General features: G+C 43.4%; 1 protein-coding gene across 4 annotated transcripts in view; it reads right to left on the bottom strand.

Moving 5' to 3' along the window:
- CPNE1 (copine 1) overlaps positions 1 to 10,733 on the bottom strand; it is a 48,968-nt gene extending 38,235 nt beyond the window's left edge. Inside the window, exons 1-3 of one of the 4 annotated variants that reach the window (XM_049779233.1) lie at positions 10,640 to 10,733; positions 4,134 to 6,197; positions 3,308 to 4,028 (exon numbers count right to left, since the gene is read on the bottom strand). In XM_049779233.1, coding sequence (XP_049635190.1) covers positions 3,308 to 4,028; positions 4,134 to 6,175 — 2,763 coding nt within the window. In that variant the 5' untranslated portion in view covers positions 6,176 to 6,197; positions 10,640 to 10,733. Of the gene's footprint in view, positions 1 to 3,307; positions 4,029 to 4,133; positions 6,198 to 10,639 lie in introns of those variants that run through there. The other 3 variants (XM_049779231.1, XM_049779230.1, XM_049779232.1) reach the window with 3 other exon arrangements.
- Between the last annotated feature and the right edge of the window lie 11,988 nt (positions 10,734 to 22,721).

Below are 22,721 nucleotides of genomic sequence, written 5' to 3'. Positions count from 1 at the left end.
CAGGGGTTATACCTCATTGTGAAATTACTTCAGGTGGCTCAGGATGCCAGGTTGACAGCATGCAAGGTAAATAAATGCCCTATCCACAAATTACTCCAGCCCCAACTGCTAGAATCTTTGTAAAGTATTTGGCCATCAGTAATTTTATTTTCTTTACTAATTTTTAATATTCTTGAAAGTAAGGGGATTCTGATTAATGCCCTTGTTGCCCTTGTGCATTTTTTATTTTTTATTTATATGATTTTTTTTTTTTTTGGTGAGCCGTACTGATGATATTTAGGGCTTACTCCTAGCTCTACACTTAAAGATCGTTCCTGGAGGGACTTAGGGCCAGCCGCTTGCTTGAAAGGCAAGCACCCTACACTATGTAGTATTACTTTGACATTGCACTCATGTTTATGCAAGGTGTTGTCATCCAAATGTATGTATGCTTACTTCCATAAACAGCCAAGATTTTTGATTCAGTGGATGTAATACTGACCTAATTGCACATTCTATTACTCTGAAAGTGAGAGTTAAGGTTCCTGATGTAATTTTCATTGTTGGTGTCTCTGACAACTTGAACCACGAAAGTAGAACTACATTTCACTTAAGTGTTGCATTTAAGGAAAAAACCCCAACCACCGATATTGTATATCCAAACGACAGTGTAAAAACACCTCTAAATGTTGCTTGTGAACTAAGTATTTCACTGTTTGGAAGCTTACAAATGTGCTTATTTATAAAAAATACATTTTCAGATTTCTCTAATACTTTAAAATAAAACATAAAACGGCAGACACACACAAAAAATAGACCTAATGAGATTCTCTTCCATTAATATCACCAGAAAAACATAATAAAATTTACATATCTATTTGAAAATATCGTGATAGTATTTACAAATGCACATACTTTTAGCAAAGCTTTACACATCCTTCATACTATACAAATCAAATAAAATGCAAAATTTCAACCAAATCTAGTTTCTTAAAAAAACTTCAGAAAGAGTTATGAATATTTCACGAACATATATCAGCTTTTTAAACTCCAACTCCAATGCCCAAAACAGGGTGAACAGTGTGCTTTGCAGTGACCACTGTTAATAAATCTCAGGTACAAGTAACTCAATTTCAAGAGGGCAAAACATTTAATTAATTACATTTCACAACAAGAAAACACTGTTGTGATTCAACCAAATATGAAACATAGTTAACTGTTTGCTACACAAACCACTAGATTATTTAATCTGATGAATAAAATAAAATGTTCCCTTTTAATTATTGGCCTAAGATGTTGTAGAAATAACAAAGTAGTTGCGATAAAGTTTGTGAAATATTTCATTAGAATGTTCGAACATATAACCAATATAAATTGTGTGAGAAAACTGAGTTTCAACTCATTTTTTCTAAAATGAAAATAATCAGCTTTCCAATGGGGAAAATAATATGCAGTTGAAATAAAGACTCCCAAGCAGCGCTGAAGGTTTTTGTACTCCTCTTTGGAATGAAATGATTACTTAACAGAAAAATTATATTTAACACCATATACAAACATAATATTTCTTTTTTAGTAGGAGGCAATTATCCAGTGATCTATCAAAGCAAGTGTTTATGAATTATCAGAAAACCTGTAAAAGTCGAAACACCCTCCTTTAAATAATCCTGTGCTAGCAGTCCTCTTAAGATAGTAGTGAAAAAGGCTTTTCAAATCTTACCACAAATGAAACTGCTCCAATTTTTAACTCTAACACCACTCTGTATTTCATGTTCCAACGACTTGCAACACCCTAAAGGCACTATTTTTTTTTTCAAATATCTTAAGTATTTTTTTTAAAGAATGTGCCCTTTGAAAGTTCACTGATTTGTAGGAAATGAAGAAAATGTTTCAAACCAAGACAGAGACCCATGTAAAAGACAAAATTTGTTTTTCATGATCTCCTAATTTCCCATTCGGTGTTCATATTGTGAGGTATCTTTAGAGTAGTTCAAGAATAAGGAGAGCCTTTTGTAGCAACAGGACTTAGAAGGCAAAATGTTTTAATAACAGGACACTTACCAAGCAGAACCTACCAGGTCCTTCTGCTTTACTGTCCCGAATGTCAAAGAGTGTGAAAGGGCAAGGAGAATCAATTCTCTCCTATCAGTAGCTATGCTGGTACTCTAAATGAAGATCTTTTGTAAACAGGCTCCTAATCAAACAACTAGACCAAAAAGCCTTCAATACAGGATTAAATGCTTTTCAATCTACAGAACTTACAGATCTTTATTCTGTTACACTTCTGCTAAGAAAACTAACAGTTTTAACTTGTTTTAAGACAGAATATTAATAATGCTCTTATAAATTGGGCATTCTTTGTTTAGTTACAGATCAAAATTTAACATGAATTTGGGACAAAAAGAGATTGTCAGAACATTAATCTACCACACACAGTTCAAATAAAGTATCTTAAACAATTATTAAAAAGTGGGTTCGGGAATCTGATGCCATCCAAAAAAAAAAAAAAAAACAAAAAAACACATGAAGTAATTTTAAACTGACTAAACTAAAAGTTTGCGGTCAAACCAAGTAGGCGCTGGTAGATAGAGGACTAAGTATTTTATTTTTGTGGCAGGTTTTTTCACACAGTTTTAAGTGTGACATTAGAAATAAAAGTTCAAGGTAATAGCACAAACCAAATATGTAGTTTATATTAAAACAACAAAACAGTCTGCTCATTTACAAGTGAGTTAATTAGGCAAACAAAGCAGCAACTTCAGAAGTATGACTGGCTATACAGCAAGAACCCTCAAGAAGCAATAAAGGTACATACAGTGAATACGAGTACAGAGATTTTATTTAATTTGAAAGAAAATTGAGGACTTTTATAGACAAAGCTTTGACCCTATAACAAAGCAAATCTGTCCAGCTTGAAACCAAATTCCAATAGTAGCCAAATTCTATTTTTTCAGCAGCTGGCAAGAGCACTCTTATGAGCTCTTATTGACACTTCTATTTTCTTCATCCTATATGATATAAAACAAAACCAATCTAGACTCCTTGATATGTGTTATATGGTCATTTGAGTTTTACAAATGGTTTCTCTCATGGTATACCAAAATCATTTGTGTTCCCTCCAGACAGCTTTACTGTAACATATGGCAATGTTTATCCCGATAATGAGTCTTCTGTAAACAGTCAAACAATGCTCTATGTTATGAAAACCAATATGCAATTGAATCAATCCACAGGTTTTAACCTGTAAATACTAGGAAACAATCTGGATGCATTAATCACAGCACTATGAAGATCTAACCTACAGAACTGATGTGAACAGCTACCCTAACACAAGTTTTACTTTCCTTGAGCCAATAGGTCTGTCATTTAAATCAAAGACAGCAGCTGTGGCTTCATCCCGAGATTCGAAGGCCACCATGGCTTCACCTGTGGGCATACCTTTTTCATTGTATTTTAAACATACTGAACCTGGGATCACTTGATAGCCATAAAAGAAATCTAAGATCTCATCAATGGACACAGTGAAGGGCATATTCTGCACTTTAATTACTGTTGGTCCTGGTTTTCCAGAACTAGATCCAAAGCCAGGGGGACCACCAATGTGGATTGGCCCAGGGCCAGGACCAGGACCAGGACCAAAGGCTGGTGGCCCACTCAGATGTCCTGGGGCACTTCCAAGACCAGGAGGGCCACTTCCAAAGCCAGGGGGGCCACCTAAGCTTGCAGGACCATTTCCAAAATTCTGAGGACCCCCTCCAAATCCAGGCCCACTCATATTATTTGGTCCACCACCAAAACCTGGAACATCCAGTCCTAAACCCGGCAAACCACTATTTCCAACTGCAGGCATACCAGGCCTAACATCACCAAAAGCCCCTCCTAAACCTGGAGGAGGGAGTGGTGGTCCAAAAGCATTTGATCCACCAAAATTACCAGGAAAGTTAAATGGAGGCCCATTGTTGGCTTCCTTAGATCCCACGGTCAGGAACGCATGCTCTTCACCTCCTGCACTAGGCATTCCAGCACTAGGTATCCCAGCACCAGGAATCCCAACACCAGGCATCCCAGCCCCGGGTATCCCAACTCCGGGCATCCCAGGACCAGGCATCGCAGCACCAGGCATAACAGGGCCGGGCACTCCAGCACTAGGCACTCCAGCACTAGGCACTCCAGGGCCAGGCACTCCAGCATTGGGCATTCCAGCACCAGGTATTCCAGCACCGGGCACTCCCGCACTGGGCACTCCTGAACCAGGCCCTCCTGGAACTGCAGGACTACCTGGCACAGGCAGCTTTAACCCCTTTTTGCCTTGAGCAGGGGGATTTTTCTCAATCTCTCTCATATCTTCTAGAGTAACTACATGAACAAAAGCTTCTCTCCCGTTAAGTTTTTTACGGTGTAAGCGTTCAGACTTACGTGCATCATCTTCATTTTTAAACTGAACCAATGCCTGTCCTAGACCTTGCCCATTGTTATCAACAAGAACATGAACAGCATTTTCATCCACTGGGATTCCTTCTAGGAACTGAAGAACATCCATCTTGGTAATGCTGAACGGAATATTTGTAATGTGGGCACATACTTTGGCAGAGCTGACATCCCCCTCTGGATTTAACATCATTTCCCTCTGGTCATAGCTGAAGTTTTGCAGTCTTTTTCTAATCATATCTATCTTTTCTAACATACCCTTCTTAGTAATTGGATGAACTTGAATAAAGCGACTGCCCATATATTGCTTATGTCGACACAGAGCAGCTTTATAGTCAGCCTCATTCCTGAACTCTACAAAGCCTTCACCAGTTGCTTTCCCATTGGGTCCATAAGCAATATAAATACTATCTTCCACAATATCCAACTTCTTAAAAAAATCAATAACATGTTTGTTTTCTGCTTCAAATGGTAGCCCTTTCAGGTAAACACAAAAGCCAGCCTCATGTGGTGATCTTGACCTTGACCTTTTCTGCCCACTGGGCGATTTTGATCTGGGAAGTGTCTGAGGGGGGTGGGTTTGTCCAGAAGGTCCCATACTTTGCTTAAAAGTGATATGGCCTCCAGCAGCTACCCACTGTCTCTCTGTGGCAGGGCTAACTTCCACATAACGTTGAATCATCAGCATTCTGTTTCTTTTCAAAGCTTCAAAGGTATCTTGAGGGGAAAGAAATTTAACCAATCCATTCCCATTATTTCGGCCTACATGATCTTTCAACAAGTGCACTGCATCAACACGGAGCCCATGGAAAAAATCTCTGACATCATTTTCCATTGCAGAAAAGGGCATTCCATGTACACTAACATAAAGATCATCAGGATTGATGGGAAGTGGTTTCACTCCACTTTGAGAGTTCATCTGGATAGGATTCAACGGACCCAGAAACACAGGGTTCAGGTTATTGTTCAGATTCATAGGTGCTCCAGAGCCATTCATTCCAGCAGGGAGAGGTGCCACAGGTGGAGGGTTCAAGGGTGGCATACCCGATATGGGAGGCAATGGGGTCATTGGTGGCACAGAAGGTACTGGGGGCATCGGGGGCACAGGAGGCACCGGAGGCAATGTAGGTACTGGAGGAGGAACTGGTATTGGGGGAATAGATGGCATTGGTGGCAAAGATGGCATCGCTGGAATTGGAGGAATTGGTGGCGGTGGGACCGTGTTCATTGGAGAGGCTGTGTTTGATATAGTTGAGCTAAATGTTGGGCTCCCAAAGGAAGCCCCCATATTTGGAGGAGCCGTTCCTATGCTGGCTGTGGAAAATGTCTGTATATTTTTGCTGCTTTCATGAACAGAAGTAGCAGCAGTAACTACAGTGGGTGAAGGATTGTTAAAATTGGGTACTGTTGTAGGTAAGTTTACCCTGCCACTCATTCCTGAGCTAGGAGGTGGTCCTGATCTACTAGCATTTGCTGGTGGGATATCTAAGTTGGCAGTTTCAAAACGCCTACGACTGAGTTCAATCATATTCTGCATTTCCGTTTTGCTACTCAGCAATAGCGTTACTTTTGACCCTTTAATTGTACCACCTGTGCGCATCATACCAAGCCTTGCATCTTCATCAGTGGCAAAAACGATGAAAGCCTCACCCAGTTCACCCCCTACAATATGCACGCCCCCATCAGGGATGGTCAATCCAGAGAAGAAGTGGCGAATGTCCATGGTCCCCGCCACAATTGGGAGACCTTGCAAACGGATGACCACAGCCATGCTGCGCTGAAACCACAAACACCTGCAGATGAGAAAAGGCAACGGCCAAGTCAGACTCCTGTTTATTATACCAAGAATTTAGCTACAAGAATGACCAGCCCTCAATCCCTCAAACTATCACAAGCAGTGCCATTTTAAACGTGGATATTCTAAAGATGACACTATATGCCATTTACATGTAAAACCTAAACAATTTCAACTTCCAAAAGGTATTAATTCTGGAAACAACTAGTTCAGTTCCAAGATTCAAAAATGTGGGGAAGAAAAAACACACAACCATATAACAATGAAGTCATCAATTGCATAACTACACTAATTACTCAGTAACACATAAAGAAATGTGTAAGTAAAATCAAGAAGCAAAGTTAAACAACCTATAAAGAAAAAACAATATATCAAAGTTAATATTTTAAACTTGCTTATTAACATTACACCTACAAACCTCAGTTTCATAGAATTGTTACATTTTTACATGGCTCAATCTCAAAAATCCAAAAAAAAAAGAAAGAAAAAGGAAAGCAATACTTATGAGCTTAAAATAATATTCATTTCCTTTTTTACCTCAAAACTCTTCAACCTGCCTTATAGCTAGCTTTAAAAAACATTACCAACAAGAAATGAAATACGTGTGGGTTTATTACAAACAAGATTAACACTTATTAAGTATTCAAAGGAAGCACTAGGCAAAATAACCAAACTTTTAGTTAGTTCTACTTATATCTCCAAAGTAGAGCCTGTTACAGTGCCAATCACCATAAAAAGCTTTCTATGAAAAGTTTCTAGAAAGCATGGGCACAAACCCTGTGTTCGGGTTGGTTGTTTTTTTGTTTTTTTTTTTTTTTGGTGGAGGGGTTGGGCCACATTCAGTGCCGCTCAGGGATTACTCCTGGCAGGCTCAGGGGATCATATAGGATACTAAGATCGAACCCAGGCGCATCCCAGGTAGGCCTTTTTTTTTTTTTTTTTTTTGGTGGAGGGGTTGGGCCACATTCAGTGCCGCTCAGGGATTACTCCTGGCAGGCTCAGGGGATCATATAGGATACTAAGATCGAACCCAGGCGCATCCCAGGTAGGCCGCATGCAAGGCAAATGCCCTACTGCTGTTCTATCACTCCGGCCTCCCCACCTATTTTAAAAGCTTGGGGCCGGAGAGATAGCATGGAGGTAAGGCCTTTGCCTTGCATGCAGAAGGACGGTAGTTCGAATCCTGGTATCCCATATGGTCCCCCAGCCTGCCAGGAGCGATTTCTGAGCACAGAGCCAGGAGTAACCCCTGAGTGCCGCTGATTGTAACCCAAAAACCAAAAATAAATAAATCAATAAAAATAAAAGCTAGCAGCAGCCTTTTTCCATAGGAAAAAATTGATCTTAGAAAAAAAAATAAAGATGCAGGGTAGAGGTTGAGAGATCTTTGCATATTTTAGAATTAAAATGTGAATTTTATATTTGGTGGGGATCTCTGGTTTTTGTTTGTTTGTTTTTGAGCCACACCCAGTGATGCTCAGGGGTTACTCCTGGCTATGCACTCAAAAATCACTCCTGGCTTGGGGGGACTATATGGGATGCCGGAGAATTGAACTGTGGTCAGTCCTAGGTTAGCACTTGCAAGGCATAAATGCCCTACTGCGTGCACCACCACTCGGGCCCCAAGACAAATTTTTGTAATTAGAAAAAAAACACCAATTTGAAATTCATGTGGTTAAAACATAGGGTATTCTATTCTACAAGTTGTCTTTTTTTTTTTTTTTTTTTTTTTGGTTTTGGGTCACACTCGGCAGCGCTCAGGGGTTACTCCTAGCTCTATGCTCAGAAATAGATCCTGGCAGGCTCAGGGGACCATCTGGGATGTCGGAATTCAAACCAAACTACCGTCCTTCTGCATGCAAGGCAAACACCTTATCTCCATGCTATCTCTCTGGCCCCTCTACAAGTCATCTTTTTTTTTTTGGGCTACACCCGGCGGTGCTCAGGGGTTACTCCTGGCTGTCTGCTCAGAAATAGCTCCTGGCAGGCACGGGGGACCATATGGGACACCAGGATTCGAACCAACCACCTTTGGTCCTGGATCGGCTGCTTGCAAGGCAAACGCCGCTGTGTTATCTCTCCGGGCCCTACAAGTCATCTTAAATCAAATAAATCGGGGGCCGGGAAGGTGGCGCTAGAGGTAAGGTGTCTGCCTTACAAGCGCTAGCGTAGGACGGACCGCGGTTCGATCCCCCGGCGTCCCATATGGTCTCCCCAAGCCAGGGGCGATTTCTGAGCTCACAGCCAGGAGTAACCCCTGAGCGTCAAACGGGTGTGGCCCAAAAACCAAAAAAAAAAATCAAATAAATCAGCTATAATTTTAGAGGAATTAGGTTGATTCCTTATAGTTATATAGAATATAACAGGCTATTATAAATGATAAATAATATACCATTTATTAGTCTAAAGTATTTGCTGTCTAGCTTCCTTCTCCAATGAGAACATTGAAAAAATATTAAGAGCAAAGCTTATTGCTGAAACATTTGTAGAAATATTTATAAATATCTAAAGTTTTACAATTTCAGGGCCAGAACAATAGTGCAGTTAGTAAGAGCTTGCCTTGCACACAACTGACCACAGATGGTCCCTTAATCCCTGAGTGAAGAGCCAGGAGTAAATCCTGAGAACCACTGGGAGTGGTCCCTCTCCAAAAGAAGTTGTAATTTGGGGCCGGGTAGGTGGCGCTGGAGGTAAGGTGTCTGCCTTGCAAGCGCTAGCCAAGGAAGGACCGCGGTTCGATCCCCCGGCGTCCCATATGGTTCCCCCAAGCCAGGGGCGATTTCTGAGCACATAGCCAGGAGTAACCCCTGAGCATCAAACGGGTGTGGCCCAAAAAAAAAAAAAAAAAAAAAAAAAAAAAAAAAAAAAAAAAAGAAGTTGTAATTTCATGAAATCATGTTTTCAACATCAAATATTAAATGAATACTAATTCAATGCACAAAATAGGTAACTAAGTCAATATTAGAATTGCTACATACCAAGGACACATTTTGGGGGGAGGTGGTGGGCTTTGACAGCTTTCTCATAAACACACACTGAAGAAGATTAAAGACCACTTTCAAATTTGTTTTGTTTTGGGTCACACCTGGCAGCGCTCAGGCTCTACACTCAGAAATCGCTCCTGGCAGGCTTGGGGGACCGACCATATGGGATTCCGGGATTCGAACCACCGTACTTCTGCATGCAAGTCAAATGCTTTACCTCCATGCTATCTCTCCGGCCCCCACTTTCAAATTTAATCCAAAAAAATGTGCTTACATATAGAAAATATTCTTTTAGACGATTATGTAACATCAGGCATTTGAGAGTGAGAAAGTTCTCCAACTTTAGTGTTGAAGAATTAGAAAAATTAACACTAATAAAACACATCAACAGACTCTTCTTCATATTTACTACTTCACAGTCTATAAGGAAGCTGACTCTAGGATAATGGTCATATGCAAAGCTGTCAACCTCAAAAAATACTGAGACCATTTAATGATCATATTAAATCATGGGGCGTGGAGTAATAACACAGTGTGTAGAGGCTATGCCTTGCATGCAGTCAATCCAGGTTCGATCCCAGGCATGGCATTCTTATGGTTCCCCAAGCTGGTCAAAAATGATATCTGAAGGTAGAGGCAAGAGTAACTGCGCCGTTGGATGTGGCCCAAAAACTAAACCAAACCAAAAAAAACACAACATGAATCTAGGTACCCAAAATAACTATTTGCAAGTTTCATAGAAACCAAAAAATAGAAATCTGATATGGTTCCAAGTACACAAAATTCAAACAAAGAGCTAACATGACAGACACACTACATCTTCAAGCCATTTGCTGCTAAAACATGGGACAGAGGGAAAGTTTATATGGTAACACTGAAAATTTGCCCAGGAATAAACCAAAGTATTGCACAAGATTTATACCTAAAGCCATCTAAAAAGGAAATCATTTTACAGTTCTGAAAATATAAACTAAGACCTACTATATTCTGCAGAATATTTTTAGGACGTTTGAAATCTACCTTAAAATTAAGATAGAAAGTTACTAAAAGAATTACTGAAACAGTCCAATCACTAGAGGTTCCCTATTGAAGTCAAAATTGTACTCTAAAATATGAACCATCATCTGTATCTATACCTCTTAAGATTATTAAAAACTATACCAATAACAAGCACCTGAATTTTAATTAGTCTAGAATGAGGAAAAATCAGCTGCCTACTGCCTAACATCAGTAAGGAAATAGCAGAAGAAATGTATTCGCAGAAAACTGAACCCCAAAGAAAACAGCAACTGTTCAAGGTACCCATTCCACCCCACCACCCTCCTCATCCTTCAGATAACCCTATTAAAAATAATAAGAACAATTTATTTAGTTACTATATGTAACATTTTCATGTTACTTAATAAACTATCTCATTTTGTACAGAAAACAAACCCTCTATTCAAAAATCTCTTACCTGATAAAACAAGAGATGTATTTTCTTAACAAGAAGTAGAGGCCAAGTCAATCCTGTGGGCAACCAATTAAAACCAACTTTTAGACTGCAATAGAGAATAAATGGAGGCAAAAAATCAATGAAGGATACACAAAACACGCACAGGCCACACTGAACTGTACATTATGAAGGCGAGTCAGAAACCACCAGAATATTCATTAGATTGCATTATTAAAAAATTAAAGACATACAAAAATCCTGTATGTGCTTATTACTTAAAACTTTCAAAATTTGAGTTTTTCAAGACATAAACAATGTTATACATTAGTCCAAAAATGAATCAATTAAAAACTCAGTCATAAAGCTCAGCTTTACAATAGTAACTGCCTTTTTTCACTTGAAGGTTAAACAGTCCAGAATTCAGTCCTAATTCTCAAGCTGCCACCCTTATATGAAAAAGAACAAGGCTCCCTTAGGAGTAGTCCTGGAGAAACTCAGTCATCAATTTAAGGATACTTATGGATATTATTGCAATTACTCCTCAGCGCAACAAAACAGAAACCACCATAAAATTAGTAGTAGTAATAGTAGTTCTGGCAATAAGAAATTCCTAGTTAAAACCAACAGGGTTGAAAATATGAAGTACTTTTTTTTCCTAACACCAAGAACAGTTCCAAGAAAACAAAACAAACAAACAAACAAAAAAAAACAACTTAAATGTCTAATATACTATTTCCCAAAGTAAAATTTACTCATCTGCTAATAATTTCTATCAAACTAGTGAAGTTATAAACAATTCACAATCATACACAAGACTAAATGACTAGACAATTATATATTTTTGTTTTTGGGTCACACCTGGCAGTGCTCAGAGGCAGGCACAGGTGACCATATGAAATACCGGGATTTGAACCACTGTCCATCCTAAATCTTGCAAGGCAAACACCCTACACCACGGGCCCGACAATTATATTTTAAAAGTTTTATTCAGAGAAAGTGTATGCAGCAGTCAGTAAATAATGATGGCGATGGGGGGAGGGGATGTTTGCAGGCCACACCCTAATCTGTCTATGCAGGGGTAATGTGGTAAAGCAAGGTAAACACCTATACCAGAATGCTCTCCAATTCCAGAAAATTCTCTTTTTTGAGGGACATGTGGGAGGTGAAGCGAGTGGACTGATCCACCACAGAGTAACCACAGCCAGTCAAGCTCAGGAATTACTCTCCCAGCTCTGTGTTTAGGGATCAGTCCTGAGCCAGAGGATGAAACCCAGATTGTATGCATGCAAAGCACCTTTATCAACCATATTATCTCTCCAACATCACCATGTTCATTTTTTGTTTTACTTCTGGCTCTGCACTCAGGAATCACTCTTGACAGTGCCTGGGGTAGACCACATGGGGTGCCAGAAATTGAGCTTGAGTCAGCAGCATGCAAGGCCAAGTGCCTTACCCACTGTACTCAAGGCCCCATGATGTTAACTTTCATTAAAGTTTTGAGGGACTACACTTAGGGCTTACTCCTAGTTCTGTACTCAGGGCTAGGGGAACTATATGTGATGCCAGGGATCAAACCTGGGTCAGCTACATGCGAGATAGAAATTCTACCTTCCTTTTAGTTTTTGGGTCATACTAGGGCTTCCTCCCAGCTCTGCACTCAGAATCATTCTTGGCAGGCTCAGGGGACCTATGGGGTGTTCAGGGATCAAACCCAGGTCAACAGTGTGGAGACAAGCATCTTCCCACTATTATCACTCTAACCACAAAAAAATTCCTTTTTTTTTGTTTTCGTTTTTGTTTTTTTGGGTCACACCCGGCAGTGCTCAGGGGTTACTCCTGGCTCTATGCTCAGAAATCGCCCCTGGCAGGCACAGGGGACCATATGGGATTCGAACCAAGGTCCTTCCATATGGAAGGCAGATGCCTTACCTCCAGGCTATCTCTGGCCCCAAATATTTATTTCTAAAAAAAAAGTAAAAGTATTTCTTTTTTTTTTTATTTTTGGGCCACACCCGGCTATGCTCAGGGGTTGCTCCTGGCTGTCTGCTCAGAAACAGCTCCTGGCAGGCACAGGGGACCATATGGGACACCGGGATTCGAACCAACCACCTTTGGTCCTGGATCGGCTGCTTGCAAGGCAAACGCCGCTGTGCTATCTCTCCAGGCCCTAAAAGTATTTATTTCTAAATATATAAAGGACATGAAACAGTGTACTTTTCTTGGTAAGCAATTGTGATAGTCTAGTGGAAATAATAAATTTAAAGGTCTGGTGTTGGGCCAGGACAAGAACCCTAAAAACAAGGGAAACAATACCTTTCCTCAATCTCTTTCCTCCCAGATCCTAAAAAGTACATGCCCACCTATGGAACAAGTTCTAGACAACCTATAGATATTAAGCCTAGAAGAAGCTCATAAACATAGTCTTTTTTTTTTTTTTGGTGGTTTTTGGGTCACACCCGGCAGTGCTCAGGGGTTATTCCTGGCTCCAGGTTCAGAAATTGCTCCTGGCAGGCACGGGGGACCATATGGGACGCCGAGATTCGAACTGATGACCTCCTGCCTTACCTCCATGCTATCTCTCTGGCCCCAATATAAAGTCTTCTCTCAAAAATTTCTAATGGAGGGGCCGGGCGGTGGCGCTGGAGGTAAGGTGCCTGCCTTGCCTGCGCTAGCCTAGGACGGACCGCGGTTCGATCCCCAGGTGTCCCATATGGTCCCCCAAGAAGCCAGGAGCAACTTCTGAGCGCATAGCCAGGAGTAACCCCTGAGCGTCACAGGGTGTGACCCAAAAACCAAAAAAAAAAAAAAAAAAAAAAAAAAAAAAAAAAAAAAAAAAAAATTTCTAATGGTTGCCAGAAATACCACAAAGTAGAGTTGAAAGGCCCCACTATATAACCCTATATTTCCTAGCCCCTACACCTTTTTTCAAATGGACAAAGTAAACAGAACTTAAGTACTCCAGCTTTCAAGGCCTCTCTTTGAAAAACGTACAATCTGACAGATGCTCACTGTTTTCCAATACCCATTCCTGTGTTGTAAATGTAGGCTAGCAACCAGATACAGGATATCAAAATGAAAAGTATCTTAAGCCTGACTGAAATAATACTATAAAACAAAACACCTAAAACGCATATTTACCTATATATACAACATAAGGGTAGGAAAAGAAAAAACAATCCTGATTTATCATTTCTGAAGTTTTTTGGGTTTTTTTTTTTTTTTTTGGTTTTTGGGTCACACCCGGCAGCGCTCAGGGGTTCCATATGGGATGCCAGGATTTGAACCACCGACCTTCTGCATGCAAGGCAATGCCCTACCTCCATGTTATGTCTCCAGCCGCATTTCTGAAGTTCTAAGAAGCTTGCTTTAGTAGGTATTTTCCCTCCATATATGAAGTGACTTTTGTGTTTACAAATACAGATATATCTTCTGAGAATTATGTTATGGGTGATTGTCCTTCCACTGTAACTTTACCTTGTCCTCTTTCTTTGCATCTTTGTTCTCATAATTCAAAATAAAAAAAATGAAAAATAAAACAACAAATACAGATCTATACAAAGAACAAATATTTGCTTTAAAAATTACATTTATGTTAGGGCTTCTTATATGCTAGCCATTACAATGATTTAGGATTTCAGAATAAGGGGTCGGAGAGATAGCACAGCGGTAGGGCATTTGCCTTGCAAGCTGCTGACCCACAATCAACAGTGGTTCAAATCCCAGCATCCCATATGGTCCCCGGTGCCTGCCAGGAGCGATTTCTGAGAAGAGACAGGAGTAACCGCTGAGAGCTGATGGTTGTGGCCCAAAACTAAAAAAAAAAAAAAAAAAAAGCATTTCAAAATAAAATGTCTGACAAAACTCTTTTTTTTTTTTTTTTTTTTTTTTTTTTTTTTTTTTGGTTTTTGGGCCACACCCTGTGACACTCAGGGGTTACTCCTGGCTATGCGCTCAGAAGTTGCTCCTGGCTTCTTGGGGGACCATATGGGATGCCGGGGGATCGAACCGCGGTCCGTCCTAGGCTAGCGCAGGCAAGGCAGGCACCTTACCTCCAGCGCCACCGCCCGGCCCTGACAAAACTCTTAACCCCCAAGAAACCAGTGCACAAATTTAAAGTTAACAGTTTCCACTCAATCTAGGATAAACATTCAAACATGATTTTAAGTTTGCTCAGCTAAGTCTTTAGCTGTTAAAGAACCAAACTACAGCACAACCAGGATCCTCCGATTCAAAAGAAAGCACTCCTCAAATGTCCACCTCAGAGATAAGCAACATAGAACCAATCATAATGCAATGAGGAACAAAGCAATAATCATCACATTTGGGCAGGTATTATTAAAAAATACCCACTTGATTTTGTCCCCATCCCCAAATGAAACACATCTGGTTCTCAGACCATTCTTAATGTAACAATTCTGACACTGAGGAACATGCAATCTTTTCATAACTCAACTTTCCCATTGAACTTAGTTTTCACAGGCCACAACCCAAACACATTTCTAATTAAGTTACTTATACCTCCAGCCAAGACCATATATTTATTATTTTCAATACCCCACCTCCATGTTTTGTTGGCCTTTCAACTTCAAAGAAACAATATTACTTCTAACTTAGCCTATTAACATTCAGTACTGGTCTTACTAGCTGGATTTAGACATACATTACTGATAAAATTAACTTTATCCAAAACAAAGATACATAGGTAGTAGCAGTAAAATTTTCTTGTAAAACTATTAGCTAATTATTCCTCTTAGATGACCTAAAACTTTTTAACAGTCAGTTGCTCCACAAATACTGAGCACGTGGGTGCTAGGCAGCAGATACAGAAGTGAACAACAGCACCTAACTTTAGGGGTAATATCTAAAAGTATCTTTTATACAACCATTTAATGAAACATAAGAAACTCTCCCTACTTCAAAAGTATTAGTCTGAGCCAAATAAGGGAACTGTTTCTACAAAATGGACTAAAACAGCATGAACAATGTCACTTGATTCCAGCATCTGAAATAATACACTGCCCCACAAAACCAAGTTTCACACCTACCCCCAAACTCCAATTGCAACTAAGCTTTTCACTAGTCAAAAGTGAAGAGCCTGAAGTACACAAAACAATTTTGCTACAAGAAACGATGATTTCTAAAGTGTCCACATTTTACCTAACATAATAAACAGATAAACTGTAATTATGCATTGAGAGCCCAAAGATCTGTATTTACCGAATATAGGTGATATAAAAAATGCATTCCATTTTATTAAAATTTCCAGTAATAGTGAATCTACTTTTTCCATAAATAAGCAAAGCATTGCATTGTCTTCAAAATTACCGCAAAGTACTTGAACCAACTGTCACATCTCTTCCAACTCCATTATTCTTGACAAATCAAAATTACTTTCCCATTTGGTCCCGAAATTTCTGTCAAAATTAACGAATCACAGAAACAAGTGCAGCCAGTTTTGCATTCTATTTCCAGGAAAACAAGCGAGTGAACCAGAGCAGCAGCCTCTATGGTGGCCAGACTTGAAGGATGTTTTTCCAAACGGCCAATGTTCTGACATCCAAGGTCCAAAGGCAAATTCATGTGGCTATCACGTTTTACAAAAACACCAAATCCTCCCAAATCTGCCATCCCTTTCTTCCAACTCGGTTCTGACATTTCATGGACAACTCGAACACAGAAAACGGTTCCTGCCAACGAACCCCTTGGGACTTCGGGTCACCTCGGGGACACCTCCCACCCAGAAGCTTGACCGGGGGTCCTCAAAACCCAGCAGACGTCCTTAAGCCCGCGTGATCCTCGCTGCAACCGCCGGGCCCCGACTTCTTCCCTAGGCCAGGGGAAAGCACGCGACTCGCCGGGACGGGCCTCGCTTTTAGCATCTCGGCCTCCACGTCTGCGCCCTCTCCTTCGGCCCCCGCCGAGTGCCTGGGAACCGCACCGTGGGGGGCACCCCCCGCCGTCCCCTCGCACCCTCCAAAGAAGAGGCGAGGATGGACGGGGAGCTCGGGGGGGCACTTGGGGCCAAGAACCTGGACTGCCCCTGGCCAACCTGGGGTGTCGCCCCCCGTGCTCGGGTTTCGGGGGCCCAAGACGCCGAATCTCCGGCCCTCACTTCGACCCCGGGTCCGCTGAGCGGCCCGTTCGCCCCGCTAGGCCCCAGGGCCTCCGGGGGCTTCGGGCTAGGAGGGAGGCGTGCTCCCGCGGGTGGGTCTCGCGCTGCGCTCAGGCCGCGGCTGGCGGCGGGGCAACCGCTCCGTCTGCGCCGGGGGCCGGCGAGGTCTCCCGGCCACGGGGCGCCCCGCTCCCCGCACACCCGGCCCGCCACGCTCCCCAGGCTGTCGCCTCCACTCGGCCCCCGCGCAGCCGCACAGCGTGGCTCCGCCGGCGCCGGCCCCCGCAGCCAAGCCCGGCCTTTGTCGGGCGCTGCTGGCCGCGGCGGGCGCCGGAGCCTGCGAGGCCCCGCCCGGCCAGCGAGGGGCGGCTCGAACCCCCGACCAGCCCGTCCGTCCGTTCGTTCGTGCGTTCGTCCGTCGGGGCGGGAGGCGGCTGCGGGAGTCTTACCGGGGAGAACTGTCGGCACCCCGCGCCCAGACCCGAACTACCCCCCGCGCGAGAGAGTGAGCGCCTCCGCCCCTCGCCCGAACGGAACTCTCCGGCTGCCGGAGCCGGCGGCGACACCACCTCCGCGGCCGCTCCACAAAATGGCGGCCGACGCGACGTGCGCGGCGGCTCCGCGTCCCAGACGGGGCGGGGCGCGGCGCGGCGCGGCGGCGCGCGACGTCACGGGCAGGGCGGCGCACGCGCGCTGAGGTCCGCCGCCGCGCCCGCCGGAAGTTCCCCTCGGTGGTGCCCCCAAGGGGCGGGGCGACTTTTTTTTTTTTTTTTTTTTTTTTTTTGCGCACTCGGTCGGCCCCGCCCCTCGGCGACGGAAGCCACCTGCGCCCCGACAGAGAGGAAAGGGCGTCGCGGGAGGCATACGTTCCTTCTTCGCACTCAGCCGGGCGGGGCTCGGTTCCTGGCATCCCACATGGCCCCTGAGCACCGCCAGGAGGACTTGCTGAGCACAGAGCCGGGAGTGACTCTCGAGCAACGCCGAGTGTGCCCCAAGAACCGAAACAATAAATAAATAAATAAATAAATAAATAAATAAATAAATAAATAAATAAATAAATAAAACGAGAGAGCTGGGGGCGGAACGGCGGCGCAAGCGGTAGGGCGCCTGCCTTGCACGCGCTACCTAGGACGGACCGCGATTCGATCCCCCGAAGCAGGAGCAAAGATTTAAAAGCGCAGAGCCAGGAGGAACCCTGAGCGTCACCGGGGGTGGCCCAAAAGAGAAGAAGAGAGGGAGAGACAGAAAGAGACGGAAGCGGCGGCGGGCCTGGCTCGTCCCTGCACGCTACTCAGGGTTTTGAATGCAAACAAGTGCACATCTGGCAAGTATTGCAGAAGCGGAGAAACTGACGCTCGACTCACTTTGTTTTAGCCTCCAGTCAACGCCAGGCTGGTCCAACCGAGGAAGCGCTTCTGACTCAACTTCCCTTATTAAAAACGCTCTCGAGGTGGGGCCGGAGGTTGGCGCGAGCGGTAAGGCGTCTGCATCGCACGCGCTAAGTAGGACGGACCGTGGGTTCGATCCCAGGCGTCTCATCCGCTCCCCCACGCCAGGAGCGGACCCCTGAGCGTCACCGGGGGTGGCCCAAAACCAAAACGGAGAAAGGAAAAAACCCTCTAGAGCCATAGTACGTTGCCTTGCACTCAGCGGAACCGGATTTGATTTCTGGCATCACTTAGGCTCTCCTCACCATCTTCTTTTTTTTTTTTTTTTTTTGGTTTTTGGGTCACACCCGGCGGCGCTCAGGGGTTACGCCTGTCTGTGTACTCAGAAATAGCTCCTGGCAGGCACGGGGTACCATGTGGGACACCGGGATTCGAACCAACCACTTTTGGTCCTGGATCCTGGATCGGCTGCTTGCAAGGCAAACACCGCTGTGCTATCTCTCCGGGCCCTCCTCACCATCTTCTAAAGTAATTTCTTTGTTTTGTTTGTTTGCTTTTGGTTTGGGGGCCACACCCAGCAGCACTCAGGGTTACTCCTGGCTCTGCTCCGAAATGGCTCCTGGGAGCCGGGGCGGTGGCGCTAGAGGTAAGGTGCCTGCCTTGCCTGCGCTAGCCTAGGACGGACCGCGGTTCGATCCCCTGGCGTCCCATATGGTCCTCCAAGCCAGGAGCGACTCTGAGCGCATAGCCAGGAGGAACCCCTGAGCGTCAACCGGTGTGGCCCAAAAACAACAACAACAACAACAACAACAACAAAATCGCTCCTGGGAGGCTCGGGGACCATACGGGATGCCGGGATTTGAACCTCCGTTGGTCCTGGGTCCGCTGCTTGCAAGGCAAACGCCCTACTGCTGTGCTCTCTCTCCAGCCCGGGGCCCTTGGAGTAATTTCTGAGTAACCCCGTGAGTGTGGCCCCAGAGCAAAAGCAAAACAAGCAAAAACATATTGAATGAAATGTTATTTGAAGACCAGAAAGTAGTGCGAATATGGTGCTCACTCGCAGTGCCTGCCCAGGTTTGATCCCATATCAAATTACATAAGGTCCCCAGAGCACTCTCAAGAGTGATCCCTGGGGGCTGGAGAGATAGCATGGAGGTAAGGCATTTGCCTTTCATGCAGAAGATCATCGGTTCGAATCCCAGCATCCCATATGGTCCCCTGTGCCTGCCAGGAGCAATTTCTGAGCATGGAGCCAGGAATAACCCCTGAGCACTGCCGGGTGTGACCCAAAAACCAAAAAAAAAAAAAAAAAAAAGAGTGATCCCTGAGTGCAAGAATAGCCCTGAGCACTGCTGAGTGTGATCCCAAACCAAAAGACAGCAGGAACAACAACAAAATTAGTTGCTTATCTGCTTTTGTATATACAGTAGAAAAGTGCTTGAGAGACAGTACAGCGGGTAAGGCATTTGCTTTGTACATGTTGAACTCAGGTTAGTTCCATGGCCACCCTTAGGGTTCCCTGAGCACTGCCAGAAGTAAATCCTGAATGCAAAACCAGGAGTAACCCCAGAGCATCATCAGGTAGGACCCCAAAACAAACAATTGAGAAATCAAACAAATGAACTAAAGAATATTATGGAGAGGCTGGTCTGATGACAGTGATTTATCAGAACTTATTAACGTTAGTATCACAAAAGTTGGTATATAATCCCCCCCCACACTGCTCAATTTGACTGGCTTTAAAAAAAAGGAAAAAATATTACGGAGGGAATTAACTGTAAAGAGAATAGATAGTGGGGTTTATAAACAGGAAATCACAGATGTGTGGAGAAAAGAACTCTCATTTCATTCACTGCTGGTAGAAATGTCAACTAGTTCAGCTTCTTTGGGAAACAAAAAACTAGAAATTGATCCAGCAAATACCACTCCTAGAAATTTACTCTAGTAACCCAAAAACATAGTGCAGAATAGCCCTCTGCATTCCTATGTTCACTGCAGCACTATACATAATAGCCAGATCTGGAAATAATGCAAGTGTCTGAGAAAAGATGAGAGGAAATAGAAACTGTGATACATCTAAACAATGAAATACTATGCCTTTGTTAGAAAAATGAAATTTGCTTATATACGGATGAATATGGAAAGCAGTATGCTGAGTAAAAGGCGTCAGAGGGAGGGGCATAGACAGAATAATCACACTCATTTGTAGGATATAAAAAATAAGTTATTAAAAAAGACTGTGTGGGGCCCGGAGAGATAGCACAGCGGCATTTGCCTTGCAAGCAGCCGATCCAGGACCTAAGGTGGTTGGTTCCAATTGCGGTGTCCCATATGGTCCCCCGTGCCTGCCAGGAGCTATTTCTGAGCAGACAACCAGGAGTAACCCCTGAGCACTGCTGGGTGTGGCCCAAAAACCAAAAAAAAAAAAAAAAAAAAAAAAAAAGATTGTGTGGTTGTATCCAGCAACACTAGAGACAAGGGCCAGAAGGACCAGTCCGTAGTAGAAAACTTACCACAAATAGTGGAGGGAGTGCAGTTAGGGCAGAGAGGGGAGGATCTATGACAATAACTCTGAACAAGAATTGGATGTTGAAAGGAGATAGTGATAGTCATGATACCCCTTCAACAACAATATTGCATACCACAGTAAAAAAGGAAGATTGAGAGAGAGAGAGCACAGCAGGTATGGCAATTTGCCTTGCATGCAGCTAACCCAGGTAATACCTCCAGCATCCCATTGGCTCCTCAAGCCTGTGAGGACTAATTTCTTCTTTTATTTCTTTTTTTTTTTTTTTTTTTTGGTTTTTGGGTCACACCCGGCGGTGCTCAGGGGTTACTCCTGGCTGTCTGCTCAGAAATAGCTCCTGGCAGGCACGGGGGACCATATGGGACACCGGGATTTGAACCAACCACCTTTGGTCCTGGATTGGCTGCTTGCAAGGCAAACGCCACTGTGCTATCTCTCCGGGCCCTTTTTTTATTTCTTTTTATTTATTTTTTTAATTTGGGCCACACCTGGAAGCGCTCAGGGATTACTACTGGCTCTGCACTCAGATCGTTCCTGGCAGGCTTGGGGATCATATGGAATGCCAGAAATCGAACTTGGGTCTGTCCTGGGTTGGCTGCATGCAAAGCAAACACCCTACTGCTGCTATCTCTCCAGCCCCACACGAGTACTGAGTACTTTCTTTTTTGTTTTTTTCCATATGAGTATTTTCTGAATGCAGAGTCAGGAGTAAAGCCTGAGAGCTGTTGGATATGACCCAAAAACAAAAAAAGGGGGCTGGAGAGATAGCATGGAGGTAAGGCGTTTGCCTTGCATGCAGAAGGACGGTGGTTCAAATCCCAGCGTCCCATATGGTCCCCCAAGCCTACTAGGGACGATTTTGAGCATACAGCCAGGAGTAACCCTAGAGTGCTGTCGGGTGTGACCCCCCACACACAAAAAGAATCAAAAACAAAAAAAGAAAAGAGTACCTGTGCCAGAGCGGTGGCGCAGTGGTTAGGCATTTACTGTGCACATGGCAGACCTAGGATGGACCACAGTTCGATCCCACGGTGTCCCTATTGTTCCCCACACCAGGAGCGATTTCTGACCACATAACCTGAGAGCCACAGGGCATGTATGGCCCAAATAGCAAAAAATAAGTAAATAAATAAATAAATAATAGAGTACTAAAAGATAGCACAGCGGTGTTTGCCTTGCAAGCAGCCGATCCAGGACCAAAGGTGGTTGGTTCGAATCCTGGTGTCCCATATGGTCCCGTGCCTGCCAGGAGCTATTTCTGAGCAGAGAGCCAGGAGTAACCCCTGAGCAATGCCGGGTGTGGCCCAAAAACAAAAACAAAAAAAAAATTCTAACATTCTAATTTTGGGTCAGAGTACATTGGATAGGGCATTTGTTTTGTACATGGTTGACCTGGGTTCAATACCCGGCACTTGTATAGTCCCAAATCTGCCAGATGTAATTCCTGAGCACAGAATAACTCATGAATATGGCTGGGTCTGGACTCAAAACCAAAACAAAAAAGCCTCTAATATTATCTCTTCCCTCCTCTTTCCATATGCATCTACCATATAGCTTTCATTAGTACCCATATCAGAAATACATTTTTTTGGGACAGGGAGAATGTACAAGTCATAAATTCCATGCGTAGGTCCTGAATTTGATCCAGAGAATCATGTAGTTACCTGAGCAATGCCAGGTGTTGCCTTGTGGGTCCATAGAACAGCTGGGTATGTCTCCAGAGGTGTCCAAGCAAAATCAGGCATTATGTGGGAATATAGATCTAAGTTACCATGACCACTAGCCCAAGACCTCCTGGTTTTGTGGGTCTACCCCTTCCAGAGGAGTCCCCATATTGTGCCAGAGACACATCTATAACTTGATATATTCAAATATAAATTCCAAATAAAATAATTCAAACATGCATAATGTACCATATATTTTTTTAATTTTTTAATTTTTAATTATGAGAACAAAGATGCAAAGAAAGAGGACAAGGTAAAGTTACAGTGGAAGAACAATCACCCATAACATAATTCTCAGAAGTCCCCTTGCTGATATCTTAACTTTGAACCTTCAGCCAGAGAACATTAAGAT

This window comes from Suncus etruscus, chromosome 9 (assembly GCF_024139225.1).
Source record: "Suncus etruscus isolate mSunEtr1 chromosome 9, mSunEtr1.pri.cur, whole genome shotgun sequence".
In the NCBI taxonomy this organism is placed as follows: domain Eukaryota; kingdom Metazoa; phylum Chordata; class Mammalia; order Eulipotyphla; family Soricidae; genus Suncus; species Suncus etruscus.
The sequence above is the reverse complement of the archived record's forward strand: the minus strand, read 5'-3'. Positions and strand labels throughout refer to the sequence as shown.